At 41.6% G+C, this 26,903-nt stretch overlaps 1 protein-coding gene across 1 annotated transcript in view; it reads right to left on the minus strand.

Moving 5' to 3' along the window:
* Positions 1 to 381: 381 nt before the first annotated feature.
* Positions 382 to 26,903, minus strand: part of LOC122812228 (intercellular adhesion molecule 5-like) — a 469,151-nt gene continuing 442,629 nt past the window's right edge. Inside the window, exon 8 of the mRNA XM_044084581.1 lies at positions 382 to 4,052. Within this exon, the coding sequence (XP_043940516.1) occupies positions 3,955 to 4,052 (98 nt within the window). The 3' untranslated portion in view covers positions 382 to 3,954. The remainder of the gene's footprint in view (positions 4,053 to 26,903) is intronic.

Consider the following 26,903-nt stretch of genomic DNA (forward strand, 5'->3'; position numbering starts at 1 on the left):
CCCAGAAAGTTCATGGAAATTAATTTAACACCACTGAAGTATTAAATATCAAACCAAATACCTTCTTGTCAATGGTTTCCAATTAGCCAAGAATCGATTGGCACATTTACGCCTCTAAAAATGGATATGCCATGGCTTAGTGGTAAATTACTTTGTGTATGGTCTGTAGGGTCCTGGGTTTGAGTCTTGCAGAGGCTGTTTATGGGAACCTTGTTGGCTAGGCTTAGGTAGGCCCTTGGGCCGATAGCCTAGTACCTACCTATAAACCTATAGGAAATACACCCCGGGGATCACTTCTGTGACTCTGCTCGACATTGGCACAGAAAAATGACTTTCTTGGGTGGCATAAGCCAGGCAACCTTGTTGGCTAAGCTTACATAGGCCCTTGGGCCAATAGCCTAGTACCTACCTACCTATGCTTAGTGTTTCCTGGACTTTGTTAATATCATTGCTCTGGAGCAAATTATAAACCTACCCATTAGAAGGTCTGATAGCCTAACCTTCTTCCAACTTAGAGTCCGCCTGTACTCTGGCCTGCATCTCATCATCCCTGATTAAAACAGACCTCATATTAGTCACCTTCTCTGTCATACCTAGTGGTACTACCTCCTCACCAAATTAAGTCGTCCTTGTGGGACTTTGCCCATAGCAAACCAACTTCAACCTGTAGAAGACCTATGCAAAATTCCCAACAATCTCCTGCAAATGGACCCAGCTGAGAGGGCAACTGCATTTGTCTCCAACTTTTACTAGCATCTAAACACATGCATACTAAAGTCAGTACCCATTTACCTGAATTATAATGGCAAATTCAGTAATAAACCTCTCTGGTGAAACTCCCTTATTAATAAACTATATAACAAGAGAAATAAAATAATGAAAAGTTGTAAGAAATCCCCACCCTCCTACCTGAGGACCACATGAAACAAGCTAGAAAGGTAGTCAAGAGTACTATTGGAAAAAAAAGCTCAGTATAAGCTTAAGGCCACTACAGATACCAAGTGAAAGTACAAATCCTTCTTCAATTATGTTAGGAAATTAAAAAATAGTGTACAGCAATACACAGAGTTCGTATAATATTTATTTTATTTTATTATTTGTTTATTGAGGTAGTGTCCTTATCAGGAATGACCATTTCCATTCTGATTCCAAGGACATAGCCAAGGTGTTAATGGACAAATGTAATGCTAACTTTACCCTGTGTACTCATATTGTTGCCCTCACCATCTATAAACATTTATCTTTCCCTAAAATTACTTTAGAACAAGTTTCAGAATACCTGCCAAAGGCTAAAAATAATATTTCCATGAGACTGGATGACATAAGAAACTACATGATTATCAGTGCCATGTACACACTCTCCAAGGGTCTTCTTGGTCTCTTCAGCCTCAGCCTGTTCACTGAATTTGTGCCTGGTACTGCCATGGAGAGCAAGCACTGTGAATCTCCATACACAAGGGTGGCCCTTCTACAGACCCAGGCCTATATGTCTCACCAACCTAATATGCAAAACTATGGACCACATCATGGCAGAACTCATGAAGGTGGACATAGGCACCTTAATTAATATAAGTCTGGTATTGTAAGGGGCAGGTCCTGTCTCCAGAGCCTAGTAAGCTTTTTGTAATAGTTGCATAGGCTGAGGACAGTGGTGGCTCCATGCAAGCTGCTTATCTTGACCTGACTAAGGCTTTTGATACTATTCCCCATGCTGGTATTATTAAAAAATTTGACAAATTTATTGAAAACCCTTATATTGTTTGTTAGACTGCAAATTGGCCGTCTAACATATCCCATGTTGTGAAAGATGCTGCTTCCCTCTCTGAACATAAAATTCTAACTAGTAAGGTGCCAGAAGGATCAGTGCTTGGCTGTTTCCTGTTTAGCATTTATTTTGCAAACATAAAAGTCAATATCCCAAAAGCATGGCTGACCACATTTGCTGGTGACTACAAACTGGGCACTGTTATCAAGTCATCCACTGATACTGAACAGCTCTAACAAGGGCTGGGATATGTACATTGCCTAGTTTACTGAAAATGGTCTCAAGCTAAATACAGAAAATGTGCAGAGGAGTAGCATTTATCAAAAATGCTGCTCCTATCTCACATGTTATAAGTGGCACACCTCTTCAGACACACATGGTCAACACTCTCTCTCTCTCTTATTTGATTATCATGTTTCTAACATAGTCACAAAATTGTAATATCTGGCCAAGTTAATTTCCAAAGGAATGTCTTCAAGATCCAACAAAGGCATCATGCCACTGTATTCTTCCCTTATCAGACCCATCTTTCGGTACATCGCCCCTTTTGGTATGTACTAATCCAAGCACATCTCTCAACCAGAAAGGTGCCAAAACTTTCTAGGCCTTAAATCCTTCAACTGTCCTGACAGATTAGCAAGTCTCTCCATGTACTTAGCAGTCTACCAGCTACTCCAAGTTGACCTGTGTCTTGCTTTGCAAGGAATAAAAGGCCAATCTTGTTTTGCCTGTTACTTATTAACAAAACCAATGAGTCTATAAAAAGCCACATTAGGGACCTAAATCTATACCAACAAATAAAAAAAGACTTGCTAGCGGGATAGGTTCCAAATTCAACATATTTCCAGCCTATGGAATAAGTTACTACTACATGTCAAGTGGTAAATTTGCTACCTTAAATACGATGACTGGATAGGCAGATGCAAATTTACACCAGGGTTATCAAGTACACTCCTATGTGGCAGATAGGCTATATTCAGTGTTTTAAGAAGGTGGCAAGAACTTTTAAGGGTTTCTGCTGAAAGGTACATATGGCTAGGCATCATACGGTCCCAGTGATTGCTGGCCTAATATTGTTCCTATGTTCCTAATACTTCCATTGGCACTTGAAATGAGTAACACAGTGACTTCATGGCAACATCTTCGCCTCATAGCGTAAGGGTCTAGCATTCAACCTTGACCTCTGGTTACTGCTAGTAAAGAATTTTGTATATTCTCTCCATGTCTGCAAAAGCTTTTTCATCCTACCTCCCAGAAAACATTCAGGTTGATTGACAACACCAAATGTTCACATATTCGTTATACGTATATTATATTTACCATTGTGCTTGTGGCTCAGGTCATGGCTGAAAAGGGTCCCGGAAGAACCCGTTTACTGCTTACATGTTTATGAAATTAATTAAATCTAACCAAATGTTTATATTTTGTGACTAGCCTTCTTATTTTTCCATACTGTTATAAAACTGTTACTCATTGTAATAAATATGATGTTAACTAAATTACTTTTTCATGTTTTATATGCAAGGTGGAACGGAACTGGTCTTTTTGTATTAAAAATGAGAGTAACTTCAACAAAAGGTGTCAGACTTACTAATACAATTCTTCGATCATCAGACTGAGATTTCCAATAGTTTAATACAATCTGCCTGTTTTGCAATCTGTTATAAAATAAGAATAAAAAGAAGCTAAGACAGTTATTCAGAATTCACTGATATCAAATGGTACGTTCTGTGCTAGCCCCTTTCCCAAAGGAAAAGTAAAATAAAGTGTTTTCAATTTCAGGCAGTAATTATTTTACTGTTGTGTGTCTGAGCTGTTATTCTTCAGCATGCGGCATTACACATTTTCATTTTCAGACTGAAACTTGTACGGTGATAGGGAATCTTCTGGAGGAAATGATATACTTGTATCAGGGCTGCACATTTCCATTTTGAATCTGCTTGAGTTATCATGATGTTACGGTCTTCAAACAATCCCCTGTTTTGCTTGTGTCCACATTTTAGCAGCAGTGGCCTCCTTGATTTATTATAAAGAAAATGGAAACACAGCTCTAGTGGATTTTCTTCAAATCATTTTCTCGCTTTTTGCCATACCAAAAAAGATATATTGCACATGCCCTTTTTCGGCTTTTCTAGAGAGGCCAGCATTTTGATATTGTTTTTGGATGGCACATAATTACAAATGAATCCTTATTTTATTAGGTTCTTCACAAGGGCCATTAGGAGTAATATCACCATAGTTACTACTCCGGCTGCAATACAGATTCCAAGGATCCATTGACGATTACCTGCCAGGGGAAAAGGAGAATAAGCATTAGATTTGGATCTGTGTGTGTGTTTGTGTGTGTGTGTGTGTGTGTGTGTGTGTGTGTGCATGCATATGTGTGTGTGTGTGTGTGTGTGTGTGTGTGTGTGTGTGTGTGTGTGTGTGTGTGTGTGTGTGTGTGTGTGTGTGTGTGTGTTTGTGTGTTTTTGCCTTGGCTGAGGCCCAGTACAAACATGAGAACAATTTATAGTTTTAGAAACAGTTTCTGATTCAGCCTGCAGTGACTCTTGCTGATGATACATTTAGCCACTTCATGCTTATCATAGCTCCAATTACTGTGCAAACACAAAAAGATAAAAAGAAAACTGCAAAAACACACCAAACAGCTATGGTGCAGAAGAAAGCAGTCTGTAAATCCACTGTCATTTATTTAAAGTTTAATGTGACGAGAGCTTTCATCCACAGAATTAAAAGACTTCACCAGATAAAAATACAGACAAGATCCACAGTTTAAATAAGCCTCCAACTCAGATCACATAACATATGACATTGTGACTTTACACGTTTTATTTAAAGTGAAATGTTTGCTGTTCATTTTTCATTCATTTTTTTATATTTTTTATTATAGGTTCATAGGTAGGTACTAGGCTATTGGCCCTGGGGCTTATATAAGCCTAGCCAAAAAAGTTCCCTGGCTTTCGCCACCCAAGAAGGTTATTTTCCTGTGCCCCTGTCTACCAGAGCCACAGACGTGATCCCCAGGGTGAATTTCCTATTTCCCATCCAAATGTCGAGATTTTTCTTAAAGAGGGCTAATGAGGAGCTTTGCTTGACATGAATGGGTAGTCTGTTCCAGAACATGGGAAGTCTCTGGGACAGCAATCTATCCCTCCAGCATGTTCTGTTTATTGTGGTGGCAAGGTTTTGGTCCCTGGAGTGTGTGGCTCAGAGGGATTGGGGTTTCTTTAAGTGTAGCATGTCCAACAGATCTAGGTTTGACATGGCTTTGTATGTTAGGCAGAGGTCGCCTCTGAGTAGGCGATAAGTGACAGAGTAGAGCTGGAATTTTTTGAGACAGTCTGCATATGGCATCTGTTTGAGGCTGGTAATCCTCGTATTTCTGTGGCCTTTCTAGTGGTTGTAGATGTCTTGCGAGGTACATGCCAAATGGGGCATTGTATTCTATAATGGGTCTGATGAGGGATGAGTAGAGAGGAACAATGACCTCTTTTTTTCTGGAGGTGAACCCCTTTGTGATGAGGTGTGCCACGTAGAAGGATTTCCTGACTACTGTGGTGATGTGATTATCAAAGGAGAGAATACTGTCCACCTGTGTCCCAAGGTCTTTTATCACACTTTCAGTGTTTAGTAGGCTACCACCTATGTGGTAGTTCAGGGGTACAGTGTTTTTCCCAAAGGGGATGACAATGCATTTCTTGGCACTGAGGTTGAGGCCGTGACTTTGACAACAATCATTAGTCTTCGTGAGGCCCCTTTGTAGAATGTTTATTTAGTATAAATTTAAATTAAATTATTATGTGTGTTCATAATAATTTAGATAAGTTCTACTGAAATTTTTATAAGTGAATTTAATATATGTTTGAGTTTTTAGGGCTTGTCACTTTAAATAAGACTTGTAAAGTCACAATGTTGTATGTCATGTGGACTGAGTTGGAGGGCTATTTCAACTGTGGATCTTGTCTGTTTTTTATCTCACGAAAGAATTTTAATTCTGTGGACAAAAGTGCTCATCACATTAAACTTTAAGTAAATGACAGTGGATTTACAGCCTGCTTTCTTTGGGACCATAGCTGTTTGATGTGTTTCTCCAATTATTGTGTACTTAACTACTTCCTAATATTTTAAGACATTTGTTTGCAATTCATTTATCCTCTCCTGCAAGGAAGTACTTGGAAATGAATCTTACTCTGATGCATCTTTTATAAACAAGAGAGTTATGTAGGCAAATAAATAGCAGACAAACTTAAATAAATACAGCTGAATGCATTTTAAGAAGCAGGTTGCATGCCAAGAACAGATAGTGATTCCATAATTAGCTCAAATTTCTTTCCTTTTTTTTTTTGAAGGTCAACTTTGTTGGCCTAGATGGATAAAGCCCTGACTGTGACACACACAATCCTAGTTTGAGTTGTGCTCTGACACCTGCTGGGGGTAGCATAGCAGGAGGAAAGGAATGACAAGACTTTTCGTGTTAATCTGTCCTTGGGGGAAGGGGAGGATGATGTACCATGAGTGTTAACCATTGTCTGTTGGCTGGTGGAGACTGACAAATCATGAGACGGGTGTGCAGCTGGACTAGGTTGATGAGCAGGACTGTGGCAGATGCTACCACCTCAGAGAGGAGTGGTGCTGCTCCCAACACATACCTAATGTACAGAGGCTTCTCTCGGTTTAATTTATCCAAGCCTTTTGGGTTTCTCATACCATGATGGGAATGGAACACATTTCTAAGTCAGGGTACAATAAGAGTTCATGAAATTAGTATTGTTTCTGTCACTGATATTAGCCAAAAGTGCTGTTCTCAACACTTGCAATATGCCCTGAATTGCCTCCTTCTGTAATCCATGAGTTTACATGTATTGGAAACATATCTAAGTATGACTCTAAATCCTTTTTCCTTAGATCCCTTGTTCCTTATACTACGCTAACTGTTTGGGTATCTTTCTTCTACATTGCCCTCATTTTTGCCTGCACATCCTGATATATTATGACGTTGTGTCCCTCTATACATAAGACACAATCACTGGATGTAGCAATTTCAATGAGTAATGGTACTTTTGACTTTTCATGGACTACTATATCTGATTTTTGACATATGTTTTTAGAAGTGTTGGTAGTGGCTGATCCCATGTGATGTACATTTCATCATTCTCTATATTGCTTTGTGATTCATGTTTCTTATCCTTCTCAGCCACTTCTAGATTGTAGTATTTTAGGACCCACATATACTACCTCCTGAGCGGGACACAGTGTGGCAAACATCATCAGCTGCTGCTTTGCCTGACCACCTTGAGAAAATAACCCTTGTAAACGGTAAGGGTATCCCACCTGGAAAGGTAGGACCCATTCCAGGTAATGAAAAGCATGGGTACATATTCCAAGATCGGGAGTGGATAGGATGGCACTGTCAGCTGGGAACAAGAATGAATTCAGTAGAGTGTCAGCCAAAACAGCCTTATATCACAAATGATGCAACAGTACTTGCAATGTTGGCGGGGTGAGGAGGGTTAACTGTGGTTAAAAACAAATTTATTTTCTTCATAATAATACTTTTCATTTGTTTTTTTAATAGAGAATATTATTCCTCCAATGTTATGATTAAGGCTAGTGAAAGATAAGGATAAATCTGAGGTTCTATGGTACCTAAAGGGGGAAAGTTTGGTGTGTGTTATAATCTTGTAGCGAGCTTTAGGTAATAATTTGTTTCATCTACTAACACCCAATAACTTGGCATATGAATTAAATATTATAACCCATTTATAAAGCCAACAAACTGCTTTGTAGGTAAAGATGTTTTGAGAGTGTGTGCGTCTGTGTGTAAATGTTATGCTATTAAGGAAGAATTGCTCACGTTTTAGTAAGTTTGACACCCAGTGATGTCCTGCATCCTTTCCCTCACACCATCTTGGTAGTGAGGATGTACAGCCTTGAAGTGACTTATATTAAATAAGGGGATAGTGGGGACTGTGTCCCCTGCAAAGGGAGATAGGGTGGGGGAGCCTGCCGCCCACAACATCTAGGTCTTTAGTTTACTTATTTTTTTATTTAGCTTAACTGAAATGAGACATCCATCCAATAAGTCTTGAATTATCCCACTATGCTTTTTGTTGCTCTATCAAAAAAGGGAAAGTAGGCCTAAGCCTGTAAGGCTTGATCACTTTGTCAAGTAGTTATTTTTTTAAATAAGCACCAGAGGATACATATCATGTTCTGCATTCAAAGATCCACACTTTGGCCTGACTACGACTGTTTACAGAGTCCTGTGAATTAAACAAGATTTTATCTTATGGGTTGTATATTACTGACAATACTTCCACAGACGGTGACTATGAATCTTGCATCTGACTACTGTGCTTATTTTGCAGGATCTTATTGCAGGAATTCCTCTACACTGTTTTTATTGCTTCACTAAGAATGGTGTCATGGGGGCAGCCACTGTGGTGCAGCGGTTAGTGTTGCCGCCTCACAGCAAGAGGTTCTCCGGTTAAATTCTTGGCTGGGGTGCCTTCTGTGCGGAGTCTACATGTCCTCCCTGTGGTCGTGTGGGTTTCCTCCAGGTGCTCCGGTTTCCTCTCACGTCCCAAAGACATGCTGTAGGTGGATTGGACACTCCAAATTGGCCCTAGGTGTGAGTGTGTGTGTGCGTGTGCCTTCTGTGGAAGGTTGGGCGCTGGGCTGGCACCTCGGCACCATAAAACTCCACTGCCAATCATGAGCGGAAAGGTGATCCGCTGTGGCGACCCCTAACCATGAAAAAGCCGAAAGAAGAAGAAGACTAAGAATGGTGTCATAGACAATCAGACAAGTCACATTCTTCATTCATTAAGTTATGTCAGATACCAGTATGGAAAGTAGGACTGGTCTTAACACATTGTCCTGTGATTATTGGTATCTTGCTAGAAAAAAAAACAAACTTTTATTGCTACCTTCTTCATCACTCCACTCATCTTCTGCAACAGAATCATGTGTGACTTGGTGCCGAAGGCCTCAATGAAACTTAAAGTGCCATGTTCACTGTGTTAGTCTTTTTATTCTGTATGCTATTTCCCCTAATGCCTTCCTTCCATCAGCCCCCCCCCCCCGTGGCATTTGAACTCATTTGTTCCCCCACATCAGCTATTGCAAGTAACAGGAGCAACAACATTCTAGAAGGGGCATCATTCTGGCAGCTATGTGGGTGGTTAGTGATCTGCCTTCTGCAGAGGGGTGCAGCCTCATTCACAGCCAGTTTAGTCTGTCTGCCAGAATGGTGTCCTTTGACAACCAATCTACTTGTCTCCAATCACCATAAGTGTACCCTTCACCTTTTAGCCAGATAAGTCTGGCAATCCCTCAGACTGTGGCCTGAAGACATCTGGTTCTATTTGTCTCCTGCTATTAAACACCTATCATATCAGCAGTCAGACATCAGTTTAACACTGTTGTAGAGATATATTCAGCCTATAATCCTTAACCCTACCTGCTGGTAGCTGATGTTGGTACTGTATTACTGCAGGATAGCTTATGCCCTCCCTCTGCTGTGTACATGTTTCCACACACATGCCTCAGATAGCTACTGCATCTGACTTGGGATATCAAGCTTGGACCATCCCTGCTCAGTGGAGTTTCTTACTTTAACCTTTTGCTTGTACTTGGAGCAATGGCTGGCTGAGAAATCACCTATCCCTCCCCTCATAATGGTGGAGTTGAAACTAGATGCTCATTCCCATCCCCCATCTGACTCTACTAGCACTTGACTCACAACTCCAGCTCAGGTCATCTGGGGTATAGTCAGTGCTTCATCCCTCTATGCCAGAATTTAGGATTCAGTGTGCTAACCTTGTTCATGTTAGCTATGGCTCAGTTACAGAAGTGGATCAAATTTATGTGAAGTCATGTTGTTGCTATTCAGAAAGTAGGAGGAAATGAGAAAGCCAATCCATAGGACTGAACCACTGAAGATTAAAAACAGATGTACTGAAAACAAGAGATCTGCCAGTGTTGTCTTGATGATATTATCTGAGACTGTGTTGTAATAATTACAAGGGAGTGGTCTTAGCAGAGGGCCCTAGAAGGTGATATTCAATGCAAAACTGACATATTCTTTTCAACCTTGTATGAGTCACTCTCCTCACAGTCACTCTTCTCATATGTAACCCTGGCACCTGGCCAACACACCCCTACAAAGTTATTTCTGTAATCTTCCCCATCTTAAAACCAACTGTTTTTTAGTTATGTGGTTACTTCATGGACACTTCCTATCATAAAATAGTACTGTTTTACCGATACTCCAATGGTGGACATTATTTTATATTATTATGCTCCAACTGTGTGATTATAATCATAGTTCCTAGTCAATCACAGCCCTTCAAAAAAAAGCAAGAGAACTATGAGGATGTAACTGCGTAACCTACATCCAACTCGATAAGAATTATTGCTTCTTGCTATGCTTTCTTCCATGATAACCTTCACTAATGTATCAAGTGTTTCAGATAACTCAATTAAGGATTCTTCAACAAATAATAAAACATTGTCATGGCATTTCCACTAATGCAACAGCTAAGCAAAACTGGGAAAAGCAAATTATGTCATGGGATCAGCAAATCCTTACTGATCGAATGTTTTTGATTGAAAGTGCTTGTTACTGAGTACTCTTGGTGACTGCATGCTAATCATGGAGTTGTACTTCTGCATATAGTTACATGCTGAGTGAATCATTTTGCAGAGATCGTGCAAGCATGGAGTGCAGGAAACAGCCAATATTACAAAGCATTAACTGTTTACTGTTCTCTGTGTTTGTGTGATCTTGAATTAGTATGCATAGGTAGCAGGGGGTGAGGAGGTCATAGCCCTTCACGTAGGGTATAGGAGAAAAATAGGCAAGATATATGACTACATGATAAGGGAGGATTTCAATGTGTGTGTGGTAAGTATATATATTTGAAAAGCATTTTATGTAAGAGCTCCTGACTATTTTATTATTTCTAGTAAATTGTTTTTACTTTTTGTTTGAATCCTGCATTTTTACCTTTTTAAATAGTTTGTGTTTTTTGGCAGGCTTTATCAACTGTGAAATACCTTTTTCTTTTTAAACCAATTGGTATTCTCATGATACATATCCTTGTGTTGTAAAAAGCAGTAAGCCCATCAAAACTCAATCAAGAATCTACTCCTAGTGTATAAATGACATTTGCAAACAGTAATATATTATTATACAGAAATCACCTTCATAGGTTCACAGGTAGGTTCTAGGCTATTAGCCCTAGGGCCTATATAAGCCTAGCCAAAAAAGTACCCTGGCTTTCGCCACTCAAGAAAATGATTTTCCTGTGCCCCTGTTGGGCAGAGCCACAGAAGTGATCCCTGAGGTGAATTTCCAATTTCCCATCCAGTCATCAAGATTTTTCTTGAAGAGTGCTAATGAGGAGCTCTGTTTGACATAGATAGGTAGTCTGTTCCAGAGTATAGGAAGTCTCTGGGACAGGAATCTATCCCTCCAGCATGTTCTGTTTATTGTGGTGACAAGGTTTAGGTCCCTAGAGCGTGTAGCTCAGAGGGATTGGGATTTCTTTAAGTGGAGCATGTCCGACAGCTCTGGGTTTGACATAGCTTTGTATGTTAGGCAGAGATGGCCTCTGAGTAGGCGATATGCGACGGAGTAAAGCTGGAGTTTTTTTAGACGGTCTGCGTAGGGTATCTGTTTGAGGCCAGTAATCCTCTTTGTGAGGTATTTCTGTGGCCTTTCCAGTTGTTGTAGATGTCTTGTGAGGTACATACCAAAAGGGGCATTGTACTCTATAATGGGTCTAATGAGTGATGAGTAGAGGGGAACAATGACCTCTTTTTTTCTGGATGAGAAACCTTTTGTGATGAGGTGAGCCACGTAGAAGGATTTCCTGACCACTGTGGCGATGTGATTATCAAAGGAGAGACTACTGTCCACCTGTGTCCCAAGGTCTCTTATCACACTTTCGGCATTAAGTAGACTACCACTTATGTGGTAGTTCATGGGTACAGAGTTTTTATCAAAGGGGATGACAATACACTTTTTGGCATTGAGCTTCAGGCCATGGCTTTGACACCAGGCATCTGTCTCAGTGAGGCCTTTTTGTTGTATGTCCACATTGTTAAGAGTTTTGATTATGGCTCCTAGTTTGCATTCATCTGCAAACTTTGTTAGCCAAAGACCTTCTGTGTTAGCCTGTACTTCAGAGAAGTAGATACCGAACAGGAGAGGACCCAGGACTGAACCTTGTGGTACTCCACGTGTCACTGGTCTGAAGTTGGATTTGGAGTCTGCTACTTTCACAGTGTGGGTTCTGTCCATGAGCCATTTGGCAACCCATCTTGTGACATAGGGATTTATACCTAGTTTAGTGAGCTTATCTATAATTCCAGAGTGGGGGATGGTGTCAAAAGCCTTGGCAAGATCTAGATAAGCTGTGTGAACCACCTTACCCTCACCTATGGCTTTGGTGACTGCTTCAAAGAAGTCAATTAGGTTTAGGAGACATGATCTGCCTTTTACAAACCCGAACTGGGTAGGGTCCAGAGTTTGGAGATTACCAATGTCTTTGTTTATGAGTTCCATGATGATACTTTCCATGGCCTTGCAGACCAGGCTCGTCTGGCTAATGGGGCAGTAGTTTCCGGGGTCTGTTGTGGCTCTCCCTTTGTAGAATGGGATAACCATTGCTGTGCACCATTCAGTGGGCACAAAGCCTGAGGTGAGGCTATGACTGAACATGGAACTTAGGTAGGGTGCCAGTTCATTCTGTAGTTCGTGTAGAACGCAGCCTGGGATATTGTCAGGTCCCATAGATGCTGTGTTCTTGGCTTTGGAGTGTGTGTTTTTTACCTGTGCAGCCGTGATTACAGGAACTTTGCATTCTTCCAATATAGATATGGGCCCTCTAGGGGGTGAGAGGGGGGTAAAGTTAGCACTGAACCTATCTGCCAGGATGTTGGCAATATCAGTTGGTTCTGTATATTTAGTGCCATTGTGCTGTAACTCAGAGCAGATCTGAGTGTTGCCATTGAGATTCTTGACATAGCTATAGAATGCTTTGTGGTTGTCTTTAGAGTCTGTGGAAATTTTTTTTTTCGTAACTAGCTTTGGAGGATTTTATGAGGGATCTCAGCTTCTTATTGAGGTTGACCAGGGAGTTCCTCCAATGATGGGATTTTACTCTTTTTTGCAACAGTTTTTTTCTTCTGTTGTAGAGTTTGTTTATGGCAGTGGACCACCAGATTGGCTTCCTTTTTGAAGGATAGCATCTTGGTTTTATTAGGGATAGTATGATCCATGCACTCGTGTAAGTGCTTATAAAGTGCATTTGTGTAGGACTCATTAGTCGTACCTCTGTTGTCTGTCTGCATTGGTGTCTTAAGAAGTGTGAAGTTGGCTTGGAGAAGTTTTTTACGGTGGTTTCCCTAATTGGGGGTGGGGGCGGGATGTGGATGTCTAGGCTGATTAGCTTGTGGTCGGATCTGACCAACGAGGAATTGACCTCTGGTGTGGAACACCGGTTGCCCATGTTGGTAATGACCAGGTCTAGGATATTGCTGCCCCTGGTGGGGGTGTGAATAAGTTGATCCAAGGCGTTAGAATTTATGAATTCCAGAAAACGTTGAGAAAAAGAGTTAGTACATGAGTAGTTTTCCCTGTTAATGGTGGGGTAGTTGATATCACCCATTATTAGGGTGTTGGGTTGTACCCTAATACTTTCCAGTGTATCAAGAAATGAGGAGTGGGAATCCTGGGGCATGGTGGGGGGCTGTAGCAAGCTACAATTTGGATTGCGGTCTTGCCCAGAGTTAGTTGCACTTGGATAATCTCGGATGCATTATGCTGTGCAACTAGCCTGGAGGTGTGGATATCCTTAATGAATATGGACACACCTCCACCTTTAGTGCTTCATTCCGAGTTAGGTGGCCGAAAGGTGTGGTATGAATTATAGCTTGGTAATGCAGGGGTGCTCTCTGGAGCTTTGAGCCAGGTCTCTGTCACTGCACAGATGTCGATGTTCTCCATTTTAAGGAATGCCTCGAGTGAGTGCATTTTGAGGTTTAGACTTCTAGCATTGAGTAGCATTACCCACAGATTTTGCTTGCTTGTACCTGTTACAGTGGTGAATTTGTCATTTGAACCTTGCCTAAAAAAGTCACTATAGGGGTGGCAAGAGCCTTAGCCAGTATCCAGAATTCCAAGGGCGATAGGTGCAGGCCATCTCTGGCAAAGCATCGTTGTCTGTCGATCATGTCGTCCCAGGCAGACAAATACTGGATCCCCTTAGAATGACACCAGAAGCTTAGCCAATTGTTGAAGTCAATCAGTTTGTCCTTGTACTGTGGTATCATTCTGGGTGATGGCAGGATGCTACTCAGGGCTAGGGTCATACCTGCCTGGGCTACAAGATCAGAGAGCTCCTCCATGTCTCTTTTCATGTAGTCCAGGGAGGTACGTCTCAGGTCATTCACACCAACATGGACAATGACAGTGTCATATTTGTACTTGTTGTGGAGTGACCTGAGTGCGTGCGTTATGTGGCAGATCCAGGCACCTGACAGGCAGCTGACAGTAACTTTCTCCTTGTTTAGCCTGGTGAGTGGAACATCAGTGTGCCTGACTATAGAGTCACCTATGGCTAGAGTGTTGGGTACGTTGTTATGCCTTATGGGCTGTGGTTGAGTGGCACACTGGGTTTGTGGGCTATGTGTCATTTGGGTTGTGTTGGGGGGTAGAGTTTGCTTGCATTTCTGCTTTGGAGGTCTCTGATGCTTGGGCAGGTTTTTATTGAGAGCCTCTGTGAATGTAGGTGTTTGTTTTGTGTTTCTATGTATATGTTTTGGTGGTGTAGGTTTTGAGGGACTATGTGATGAGTGTGGTGTGGTGCAAGTGTTTATCTTCTCCTCTTGACTGTCTAGTCCAGTCTTCCAGAAAACAGCGTTGGAACTTCACAGTCATAGGAAAAAGCTCACCTAAATTATACAGTAGTAGCAGCTTATGGAAAAGAGTCAAAATGTCATCAGCCCAGCACCCATGTCATTACCACTTTAATGACTGCAAAAGACAGACAGTGAACTCATTTAAAGTACCTTTATTAAATTCACATACGTTGAGTAATAACATAGGTACACATATATTAATAGGTAGTACACTAGACTTTGGTGCTGAAAGATCAAAAGGCTGTGGGTTCTTTTCCCACACCAGGTAGCTGGAGTAATTTTCAAAAACTGACATTGCAGTGCAGCATATGGGGATGTGAGGCACTCCTGGGTGTGATGTCCTTGGGATGAGATATTAAACCAAAGCTTCATCTGTCAGAATCGATGGCAGCTCAAATGGATGTAAAAGATCTCACAGCACATATATAAAAAAAAGAGTAGGGGTCCTTTATTTAACACAACATAAAACATTGATTACATATTTGCATACTTACAAGCACATATATACACATTTCTATTTTTTAATACTTATCATTTTTCTTATAACATCATCATTGTTATTCTTCCATAATTGACTGCCACTCCTTCTACCACAACCTTATTTTTTGCAATATATCTGCCAAAATCCATTTCTAATTAAACACATTTTAATTCAGTCTTTCATCCCAAGTAACCCATATCACATACTATGACAATAGGAGGTACTGCCAGCCATGCCGGGGAGAAGTAGGGCAGTGGATGTATGACTTGTGCCAGAACAGCTAGTGGGAATTTTGTAAATAATTGTATGTCATTAGTATATCAAACTGATCTGTACAGATGCTTGTGCTGAAAATGTATTTGTGAGCTCTGCTTGTGTAATTGTGCTAGCATGTATCAACAGTGCACCCTGCTGAAATGAAGAGAAATGTGCATGTATTATGGTATCTGAAATGAATGCATATGTTTTAATAGAGGGCACTGGCACAGCAATGGTTAACCAGCTGGCTTATTTTAAGAAAAATAAGGGAAATGTAATTGAGCTGTTAAATCATTGAACATTACCCCACAGTGCTAAGTAGGCCTGCAGATGGTATGTCTGGGAACAGCCATTATTTGTTCGCTTTTGTAAAGAAGGGGGGAAGTGTTGTAAATGGTTCTGCCTCTGAATCACTGCCATAAAAGCTCTAAATGTGTATTGTAGCAGTTTGCTAAAGTCCTGTCTCAAATTTCAGAAGGAGATACTTTGAAAACCTAGAGTCAGGTGACCAGATAAGGTCATTCTGCAAGTCATCTTGGATATTATATTTTACTGGGAGCTATCTAAGAATATAGAGTATTCTGTTTGGGGACCTGACTAGAAAGATTGCTCACATATTTCATCTTGCCTTGCCCAAGTAAGCAATTAGGGAACAGTAAATTATCTTAGATTCAGTCAGGAATATAGTGAAGCTTAGCTTAGAGAGTGTTTTTCTTTATTTGTATGAGTCTGTCCATCAATGTTGTTTTCAATATTTTCTGTGATTTGAACTCTGTGGTTTACTGTGAATATATATTCAGTATTTTCATTTTCTTTTATTATTTATTATTAAATATATTTAAAACTTTTATTGTGACTGGTCCATGGTATCTAATCTTTGAGAGTACTTATATTTATTTATTTGTACAGTACAATTGGACACCCCTTGTTAAGGGCCTTAGAGCAGCTGATTGTGAAGTGTCTGGTATCAGTGATAACTACCTTATGCTCTTGGCAGAAGGGGGCACAGCAGGTACATCTGTGCCACCATTTCCCAGGTGTGTGTGTGTGTGTGTGTGTGTGTGTGTGTGTGTGTGTGAAAAATCAAATCTGTGTGTGTGTGTGTGTGTGTGTGTGTGTGTGTGTGTGTGTGTGTGTGAAAAATCAAATCTCTCAGTCTGTGTGTGTGTGTGTGTGTGTGTGTGTGCCCGTGTGTGTGTGAGCTACTTAGGGCAGGGATATGAAGCACTGGGTTTACAGAGAGGGTGCTGGAGAACGTGGCTTGGACACTCAGCTGAGGACCTAACCCTACACCTGTACCAGTGGGGAGTCTTATTGGGGACTTGGAGGGAGACAAATTGAGACATCCAGACCCCGGGCTGAGTGTGTTCCCTGTATGCTCTTAAGGGAAATTATACTTGATGTAGAGAGGTCTGCATCTAGAAATCCTGAGTGTATCCATTTGTATTTCAATTGCACGTCCCTCTCCAGTGTCAATGGTCAGGATTCAGGCTCCTTGATTACAGGACCAGCATGGGGACAACACATATTAGTGCTTGACACATATTGGTAGCAGTGGTGGGCATCACATTTTAATTGGTTGGCAGTGGAGGGATCATCACATCCTTACATATTGTTGAGCAGTGGTGTGGATATTGAATTCCTGTGGTCTGTAAGCATTGTTCGCTAAGGAAGGTGTTTGTACTCTCATGCAGCCACAAAGTAGACTTTCAGAGTTTCATATATGATGCAACCTGTTTTGTGTATTATGCTGGATGTACTGTATTTGTATAACTTGATACCGGAGCTTTTCTCCCCGGGCCTCCGCTGAAAATGGACCTCGTCCAGTTGGAATTTCCCGGTTAACAAATGTAAAATAAAATAAATAAATAAAATATCACAATAATTTTATTTATTTACTTTTTGTTAGCTTAGATAGTCAGGGAGAGCAGGCAAGGATGTCAGTAGAGGATTATGGCAAGCTGACAAGGAACAAGTTGGCTGAGATGTGCCAAGCCAAAGTACCTACTACATGGAAGATCTCCCAGATAGTACCACTGCTCAAGTGTGGAAACTCCTTATAACTCAACAACTACAGACCAATTGCTATTTTATCACCCTTATCAAAAATACTAGAAAGAGTGGTTCACACCCAACTGATGGACCACCTTCTAAAAAACAATCTACTAACTAAATATCAACATGGCTTTAGACCCTTCCACAGCACCACAACAGCTCTAATATCCTTTACCAACACAGTTAACCATCACTGAAACAGGAGACAGCTAGTTTCTGCCATCTTTTTAGATCTATCTAAAGCTTTCGATATGGTCAACAATAATAGACTCCTTAATACACTACCCATCAACACCCACTCAATCTCATGATTTAAAAGCTACCTATCATAGCACCAAGCAGTAAAATGGCAAAACCAACTATCCCCTCTCCTACCAGTATCCTTAGGAGTCCCTCAAGGCTCCATACTTGGTTCACTACTTTTCACTCTATTCACTAAACCGCTCTCATTCTCCAAACCCAATGCATCAGTGGTACAATATGCTGATGACATCACCCTCATATGCTCAGCTCACACATTAACAGATCTTCACTCCCTCACCCAAAATTGCTTCTCATTTGCTGAAACCTGGTTCACCAACTCCCAGCTTATCCTGAACCCAAATAAAACAAAACTCTTTCTTTTCAGCCCCTGCAGATCCCCTCCCCCATGTGACAACTTTACCATCATGTCCAGTAACAACACCATAATCACCCCTTCCTCCCACACCAAACTACTAGGTGTAGAACTAGGTAACCTAAAATTTGACATTCACATAGCCCAAACTATCAAAAAGGTTCACAAAAAACTTGGCCTCCTATTCCAGAACAAGCAATTTCTCACTAAAGACACCAAATCCACCAGCCAGGACACATCTGTTGTCCATCCTCCTTTATGCATCCCGAGTTTTAGCCAACCTCCGTAAAACTGACCTACTCAAATTAGAATCTTGTTACAACAAGGTAGCTAAATTTGCTACTGAGACCCCATATAGGTCTCATCACTGTATAGCCCTCAGACAACTAAAATGGATAGAGCTACCTCAGCTAATAAAACTCAGTCAACTGTCATTAACCCATAAACTTTATTAATACCCAGCTAAAACCCTAGCTCTTGAAAACCTAATTATCCCCTATTTTACAGCAAGAACCTTAAAATCTAGTAGCCAATGTAACAATGATGCTGGGAAATCTCTCTTTAATTATTCTATTTTTAAACCCTGGAATACCCTACCTAGCCACCTAACTTCCATTAGTTCCACCTCACAATTTAAAAAGATCCTTAAAGCACACTATACAAATACCTGGTTATGCTCCTGTGACTCTCCAGGTTAAACATTTGCTATACAGTCTAGCTCCTCCCTTAATTAATATGCCACACAAAACTCCTCACTATCTAGTAGTATTGACCCATCAAAATTCTTGGTTACACCCACAGGCTTTGATTACCCTTTACATGACCCTCCTCTGGTTTCACACCAGTAATCTAGCAGTTCACTTTCCACCACTAACATTAGGTGCCACTAATCAGTAATGCTACTCTACTTCACCCCTGCTAATTTATAACAACTAGTATACCCACCACAGATCTACTCTTACACTGTCTCACCCTTCTACTTATAGGTTCATAGGTTCATAGGTAAGTACTAGGCTATCTGCCCGAGGGCATCTATAAGCCTAGCCAGAATGTGTTGGCTTTCACCTCCCCCTTAGATTAGTTCTCTGTGCCTCGGTCCAGCAGAGCCATTAGTTCCCTGTGCCAATGTTCAGAAGAGCCACTGCAGTGATCCCCGGGGTAAATTTTCTGTTTCCCATCCACTTGTCAAGGTTTCTCTTGAAGAGTGTTAGGGGCTCTGCCTAATGTAGATTGGAATCCTGCTCCAAAGCATGGGGAGTCTCTGGGATAGGAATCTATCCCTCCAGCATGTCCTATTTATTGTTGTGGTGAGGTTTAGATCCCTAGAGCATGTGGCTCTTGGGGATTTGTTTTTTTTTTAGGTGGAGCATGTCCATCATTTCTGGGTTGGACATGGCCTTGTATGTCAGGCAGAGTTCACCTCTGAGTAAGTGGTATGCAACCGAGCACAGTTGGAGTTTCTTCAGTCGGGCTGCATAGGGCATATGTTTGTGGCCAGTAATCCGCTTGGTGAGGTACTTCTGTGGCCTTTCCAGCTGTTGCATGTGTCTTGTAAGGTACATCCCAAATGGGACATTGTACTCTATGATGGGTCTGATGAGTGATGAGTAGAGGGGCACAATAACCTCTTTTGCTCTAGATACAAACACTCTTGTGATTAGGTGGGTCACATAGAAGGATTTTCTAACCACCTTGACAATATGATTATCAAAGGAGAGATTACTATCTACTTGGGTCCCCAGATCCCTTATTAAATTTTCTGTATTTAGGGGACTACCACTTATGTGGTAGTTCACGGGTACTTTGTTTTTTCCAAAGGGGATGACTATGCACTTTTTGGCATTTAGCTTGAGGCCATGATTTTGACACCAAGTATCCGTCTCATTGTGACCCTTCTGGATGATGTCTGTATCAGCTGGAGAGTCAATTATGGCCCCCAGTTTGCATTGTCTGCGAACTTGGTCAGCCATAGTCCTCCTGTGCTTGCCTGTACCTCTGAGAAGTATATACTGAACAGGAGGGGTCCCAGGACTGAGCCCAGGGGGATGCCACTTGTAACTGGTTTAGAGTCGGACCTAGAGCCCACAACTCTCACCGTGTGGGTTCTATCTGTGAGCCAAATGGCAACCCATCTCATGACGTATTTGTTTATGTTCAGGCTGGTAAGCGTGTCTATAATACCAGAATGGGGAATGGTGTCAAAAGCCTTTGCGAGTTCTAGGTAGGCTGTGTGGACCTCCTTTCCCTCATCTAAAGCCTTGGTAACTGTCTCAAAGAAGTCTACCAGGTTTAGGAGGCATGATCTGCCCTTAACAAAGCCAAACTGGATAGGGTCCAATGTTTGAAGGTTCCCAATGTCTCTGTTAATGAATTCCATGATGATGCGCTCCATAGCCTTGCAGACCTGGCTAGTCAGGCTTATAGGGCGATAGTTCCCGGGGTCCATTGTGGCTCCACCTTTGTGAAGTGGGATAACTGTTGCTGTGTGCCACTCTATAGGTACATAGCCTGTAGAGAGGCTGAGTTTGAACAGTGTGTTTAGGTGAGGGGTTAGTTCATTTTAGTGCTCGCGTAAGACACAGCCTGGGACACCATCTGGTCCCATTGAAGCTGTATTTTTGGCTTTGGATAGGGCTGTTTTAACCTGTGTGTCAGTGATTGCTGGGGCACTACATTCTTCTGGTATGGTTATGGGCCCTTTAGGGGGTGAGATGGGGGTGAAGTTTGCACTAAACCTGTCTGCCAGAATGTTGGCAATATCAGAAGATTCAGTGTATTTTGTGCCATTCTGCACTAAATCAGAGCAAATCTGAGAGTTTCCACTTCACATCTTTCCTTTAGCTTTCCATTCCACTTCAAAAGTATTACATATATTACAGATCCGGTAAAACTACCATGTAGTGTGAAAAGTATGCTACATCAAGATCGCTGAGTGGTGCAGAGCTACAGTTATCCCACTCCACAAGGGGGGATCCACCTTGGATCCCGGGAACTACTGCCCCATCAGTCTGATGAGCCTGATCTGCAAGGCCATGGAATGTATTATCATGGAATTTATAAACAAAGACATTGGCAACCTTCAAACACTGGACCCCACCCAGTTTGGATTTGTGAAGGGCCGATCTTGTCTCCTGAAACTGATTGACTTCTTTGAATCAGTCGCCAGAGCCATGGAAGAGGGTAAGGCAATCCACACAGCCTATCTGGACCTCGCCAAGGCCTTTGACACCATCTCCCACTCTGGAATCATAGATGAACTTACTAAGCTGGCCATTAATCCTTACATCACTCGATGGGTTGCCAACTGGCTTACTGACAGAACCCACACTGTAAAAGTAGCTCACTCCAAATGCAGCTCCAGACAAGTGACAAGTGGAGTACCTCAGGGTTCAGTCCTGGGACCGGTCTTTTTTGGCATCTATTTCTCTGAAGTACAGGCCAACACTAAGGGACTCTGGCTAACAAAGTTTGCAGATGACTGCAAACTGGGAGCCATTATTGAATCCCCAAATGATGTGGATACTCTACAAAAGGGCCTTACAAAAACAGATGCCTGGTGCCAGAGCCATGGGCTCAAGCCCAAGGCCAAGAAATGTACAGCTATCCTCTTTGGGAAAAAACATGTACCCATGAATTACCACATAGGTGGCAATACACTAAACACCAAAAGTGTGATAAGAGACTTAGGGACACAGGTGGACAGTGGTCTCACCTTCGATAACCACATTGCCACAACAATCAGGAAATCCTTCTATGTGACACACCTCATCACTAAGGGCTTTTTATCCATAAAAAAGGAGGTCATTGTCCCACTGTACTCATCCCTCATTAGACCCATTATGGAATACAATGCCCCATTTGGTATGTACACAGGGTTGCCAGACGTCCCTATTTGGGCGGGACTGTCCCGAGATCAGTAGCCTGATCCCGAGTCCTGCCCTGCCGGTTTAAATCCCGGCCAGCCTCCACTTTGTTTGTTTTTTGATTGACCCGTATACCTGGCATACGGGCCAATCAAAATTGCTAAACACGGAGCTTCTTGTGTTCGCATTAAAACACGAAGCTCCGTGTTTGATTGATTGGCCCATATGCCGTATACGGCCAATCAAAAGCGCTAAACACGGAGCTTCTCGTGTTTAATGCGGAACTGCAATGCATTAAACACGAGAAGCTCAGTGTTTATTGCAGGCAGAGTGAGCTCAGTTCTTTAATGCGGAACTATGTTCCCATTAAAGACCCTTTTTTTGCCGCCGAAGACCTTTTTTTTTTTTTTTTTTGGTCTTCACTTCGTGAGAGACCTTCTTTTTTTTTTTGTCCCTACCTGGGTTGCTGGAAATCTGGCAACCCTGTATGTACATCTCATGACATCTGCAACAACTGGAAAGGCCGCAGAGTACCTCACTAAAAGAATTACAGACCTAAAGCAGATGCCCTATGCTGACCACCTTAAAAAACTCCAGCTATACTCTGTCGTATATCGTCTACTCAGAGGCAATCTCTGATTAACAACAAGGCCATGTCAAACCCAGAGCTGTTGGACATGCTACATTTAAAGAAATCCCAATCCCTCAGTGCCACATGCTCCAGGGTTCTAAACCTTGTCATCACAATAAACAAAACATGCTGGAAGGATAGGTTACTGACCCAGAGACTCCCCAGTCTCTGGAATAGACTGCCAATACATGTCAAGCAGAGCACCTCCTTGGCCCTCTTCAAAAGGAACCTTGACGATTGGATGGGAGAAAGGGAATTCACCTCAGGGATCACATCAGTCACCCTGCTAGACAGGGGTCCAGGGAAATAAATCGTGTGGGAAGAAATAGCCAGGGAATTGTTATGGCTAGGCTTATATAGGCCCTAGGGCCGATAGCCTATTATCAACCTATGATACTTCAAATATGGATTAACACTCTTCATCTCCTAATTTATAAAACTAACATATCAACGTAAAATATTTTAAAATTTGCTGTGATTTCTATAACAGTATTATAAACACTGTGCTGAGAAATGCAAATGAGTTTTCCTATCCACCACATGTACCTATCTGTTAAATGTTAACACTTCTAACCTTTCACTGTGTATATAACTTGATATCCATAAACCAGTTACTATTGATCTCTTCCTGTCTGAATTTAGATATTCTGACCCTTCAACTTTGATTCTTGTGCTGTTTTCATGTTTTTTATGCATTTTTATGTATTTAATGTATTTTTATCTAGAGCTTTTCTCCCCAGGCCTCCGCTGAAAATGGACCTGTGTCCAGTCGGACTTCCCTGGTAAACAAATGTAAAATAAATAAATAAAATAAATAAATAAAGGGCTGTGGCATGCCAACCTGACTAAAGGGGAAATTATTGCATCCTTAACTACAGCTGCAGCACAAGCCAGCAACCAGGAGGATAACCAGTTTGGAGATGGGAATTTGCAGTCCTCAGAAACAGGACAGTTCAACTTTTCCTCAGAGGATTTAAAAATCTGTCTGGAGATAGAGAGACTTGAACTGGAGGCCAAATGTTTGGAACTAGAATCAGTAGAGAGACTGCTGCATTTGGAGGTCAAAGTAGAATCAGCAGAGAGACTGCGGCATTTGCAAGATGAAGAAAATGAGACTCAGAGGCAACATGAACAGGAAATGCCAACTCTTTTCCAGGGTCATGGAAGTAATGGAGAAGGGAGTAATTGTACCCCAGATGCAATAAAGGTCAGTCAACTTCTCCCTCAGTACCACAACGGTGATAATTTTGATAGTTTTATTCATCTATTTGAAAGAGTATGCAAACACTATAATGTTGACCAAGGGTTCTGGGTACAGTTCCTCAACCCTGTACTCCATGGTAAAGGTGTAACTTTTGTTTCTAAATTGTCTGATACTGATTGTTTAGCTTATGATCAAATTAAGCACTGTTTATTACAATGTTTTATGTTAACACCTGAAGCTTACAGAAAAAAGTTTTGTGAGCATAGACGTAAGGCAGATGAAAGTGTATGTGATTATATTGCTGAACTGAGCACTTATTTTCATAGGTGGGTGAGTGGGTATCTGGCCACCACTTTTGAAAAGCTGGCAGACCTTTTGGTGAGTGAACAAGTGCTTAGCAATTTTCCTGAGCACATGAAAATCTGGTTGGCAGACAAGGAATGCAACTCTGCAGCTGAGTCGGGAAAAGAGGAGACCTATACCTAGCAAGCAGAGCATCACTGCATAGGAAAGGGATGCCCAATGCTGCACATAGATATAAGGGAACCCATGGTGGGCAACCTAAACCACCCCAGCAGAATCTGCTAGAAACAGGGGAAGCCACTAGTTCAGGTACATGGCGAGGATTACAGATTAAATTTTTTAAATGTGACCAGTGGGGCCATGTAGCATACAGATGTCCACAGAAGAAAGGTGGGGAATAAAGGTGGGTGAGCCAGCAAGTGGGAACAACAGAATGCCAGTGGTATGTTTTTTCTGGAGGCAACAGGGGTACCAAACTACCAGCCGAGTTTATATCAGATCTTGGTAGATGGAAAACAAGCCACTGCCAAGAGAGACACAGCCTCTGATATAACCATTGTGAAGCCTGAAGTGGTTAAAGAGGAGCAGTACATGCTTGGGCAGTCCACTCCAGTCAGAGCTTGAGGAGGGATCCCATTCCAAATGCCTTTGGCCAGGGTTCACCTTGAATGGGAGGGTGGAAAAGGAAGCAAGCAAGTAGGTGTGTTTGAGAATATCACTGCAGATGTCTTGATAGGAAATGATTTTGATAATGCAGTACCTTGTGTGCATGTAGTGACACACAGTCAGGCTTGGAGACAGGCATGTGGGTCTGGTAGCCTGGGGGGACCCAGACTGCACACCTGAAGCTAGGACTGGTGATGTGGCTACTTCAGCAAGGGAGCTACCTTGTAGCAGTGAGACTGAAGGTGAGCCAAAGCTGCTGATAGGTTCTGATGTTCCTTTGGAGAGAGTGTCTGCAAGGGCACAGGTGAGTAGTAGTACCCAGGCTGACAGTGAGGCACCGCTGTCAGAAGAGACCAGACTTCCTGTGGAAGGGGAGCTGGGAACGGTTACAAAGGGAGAGTTGAGACAGGCTCAGCTGTCAGATCCTACACTGAGAGGCTTGAGGGAGGTAACTAGGGAGGCACCTGATTCTCAAGGAAAAGGGGATTCTGTATACTGGAACAAGGGGTTACTGTATAGAGAGTGGACCCTGGAGGGAGGGCTAGGAGGAGGTAATGCAGCAGTTGGTAGTGACTGGAGCCTGCCAGGTGACACTTCTAGCCATAGTCCATGACATTCCCTTTGCAGGTCATATGGGTAAAAAGCATACCAAAAGACATATTATGAAGAGCTTTTATTGGCCTGGAATTTCCAGGGATGTAACCTGTGCACTGGGTTTACAGACAAGGTGTTGGAGGACTTGGCCTGGACACTTGACTGAGGACCTAATTCTACAGCTGTACCAGTCTTACTGGGGATCTGGAGGGAGACAGATGGACATTCAGACCCCGGGTTGAGTGTGTTCCCTGTGTGGTGCTCTTATGAAAAATTGTACTTGATGCAGAGAGGTCTGCATCTGAAAATAATGAGTGTATCCATTTGTATTCCAAATGCATGTCCCTCTCTAGTGTCAGTGGTGAGGATTCAGGCTCCTTGATTACTGGCCCAGCATGGGGATGACACACATTGGTGCCTATCACATATTGGTAACAGTGGTAGGCCTCACACATACAATACATTCATATCTACCCTTCTTACATATTTGGGTTCCTATTACCTGATTGAACATTTAGGTTAGCGAATACCTAAATGTCGAACTGGTAATAGCGAAAGCAAAAAAATGCGAATGGACGATTTAAGGCAGGGAAAGAATTCCCTTGGTCGTTATGTGGATTTTGTCCCTTTCCCCACTGTAGAGTGATCTCGGAGTTGGTATATTTAGTTGGGGGGGGGGGGGGCGAAGCCTCCCACTTCATTTTGGTCATTTTGATTTAAATTTTTTTTTTTTTTGCAGCTGAGGGAATTCATTCCCTATGTTAAATCAGCCATTCGCTGTTTTAATTTTTCGATATTATCAGGTCGACGTTTAGGTATTCGCTAACCTAAACGTTCGATAGGGTAATATAGATCCACATATTTTTGTTCTTATTCTAATATCCATTCATAATATTTTCATATTTATATTATGTCTTTTCAAACAACTCATTCCAGAGTTTCACCCCCTTTTACATTTAAAAAATGCTCCATTTCCTTTCCTCCCCACTTTCAACTTTCTTTTCATATGGCATACTCCTGTTTACTGGCAACTTGTTTTGTACCAGTTTCTGCAGGAATTCCGGACACTCTGCTATCTTGGTTCACCACTTTTTCCTTACTTTCTGTATCATCAATTTTTATTTACCATGTTAGTATTTTTCTTGATATTTTTAATTTATTCATTCATGAATTCTTTTTCCTTATTCTCATCATCTTCCAGAATTTTTTGTACTTATATTTAAACATTATCACTATTAAATTTTAATTTTCTTCCTTTATCCACTTTAATACTGTATGCAAGTTTAAAGAAACAGAATAAACTACTGGATTTACTGACCCCAATCCCCTTCATCTCCATTCATATACAACAACTGTTTTTATTGAGTTTAAGTTTGAATCTCATGTGAAGGAAAATACCAATTGCACAATTTTCTTTTTATATATTATTGAGATCAAACAAACATTTGACATATATTCCATTCCCCACTAATACTGATAGCAGCAGATAAACTTTTTCCTGAATGATAATCTATACATCCTCGCAGAGAAATGA

This window comes from Protopterus annectens, chromosome 9.part0, assembly GCF_019279795.1.
Source record: "Protopterus annectens isolate FY-2018-M chromosome 9.part0, PAN1.0, whole genome shotgun sequence".
Taxonomy (NCBI): Eukaryota; Metazoa; Chordata; order Ceratodontiformes; family Protopteridae; genus Protopterus; species Protopterus annectens.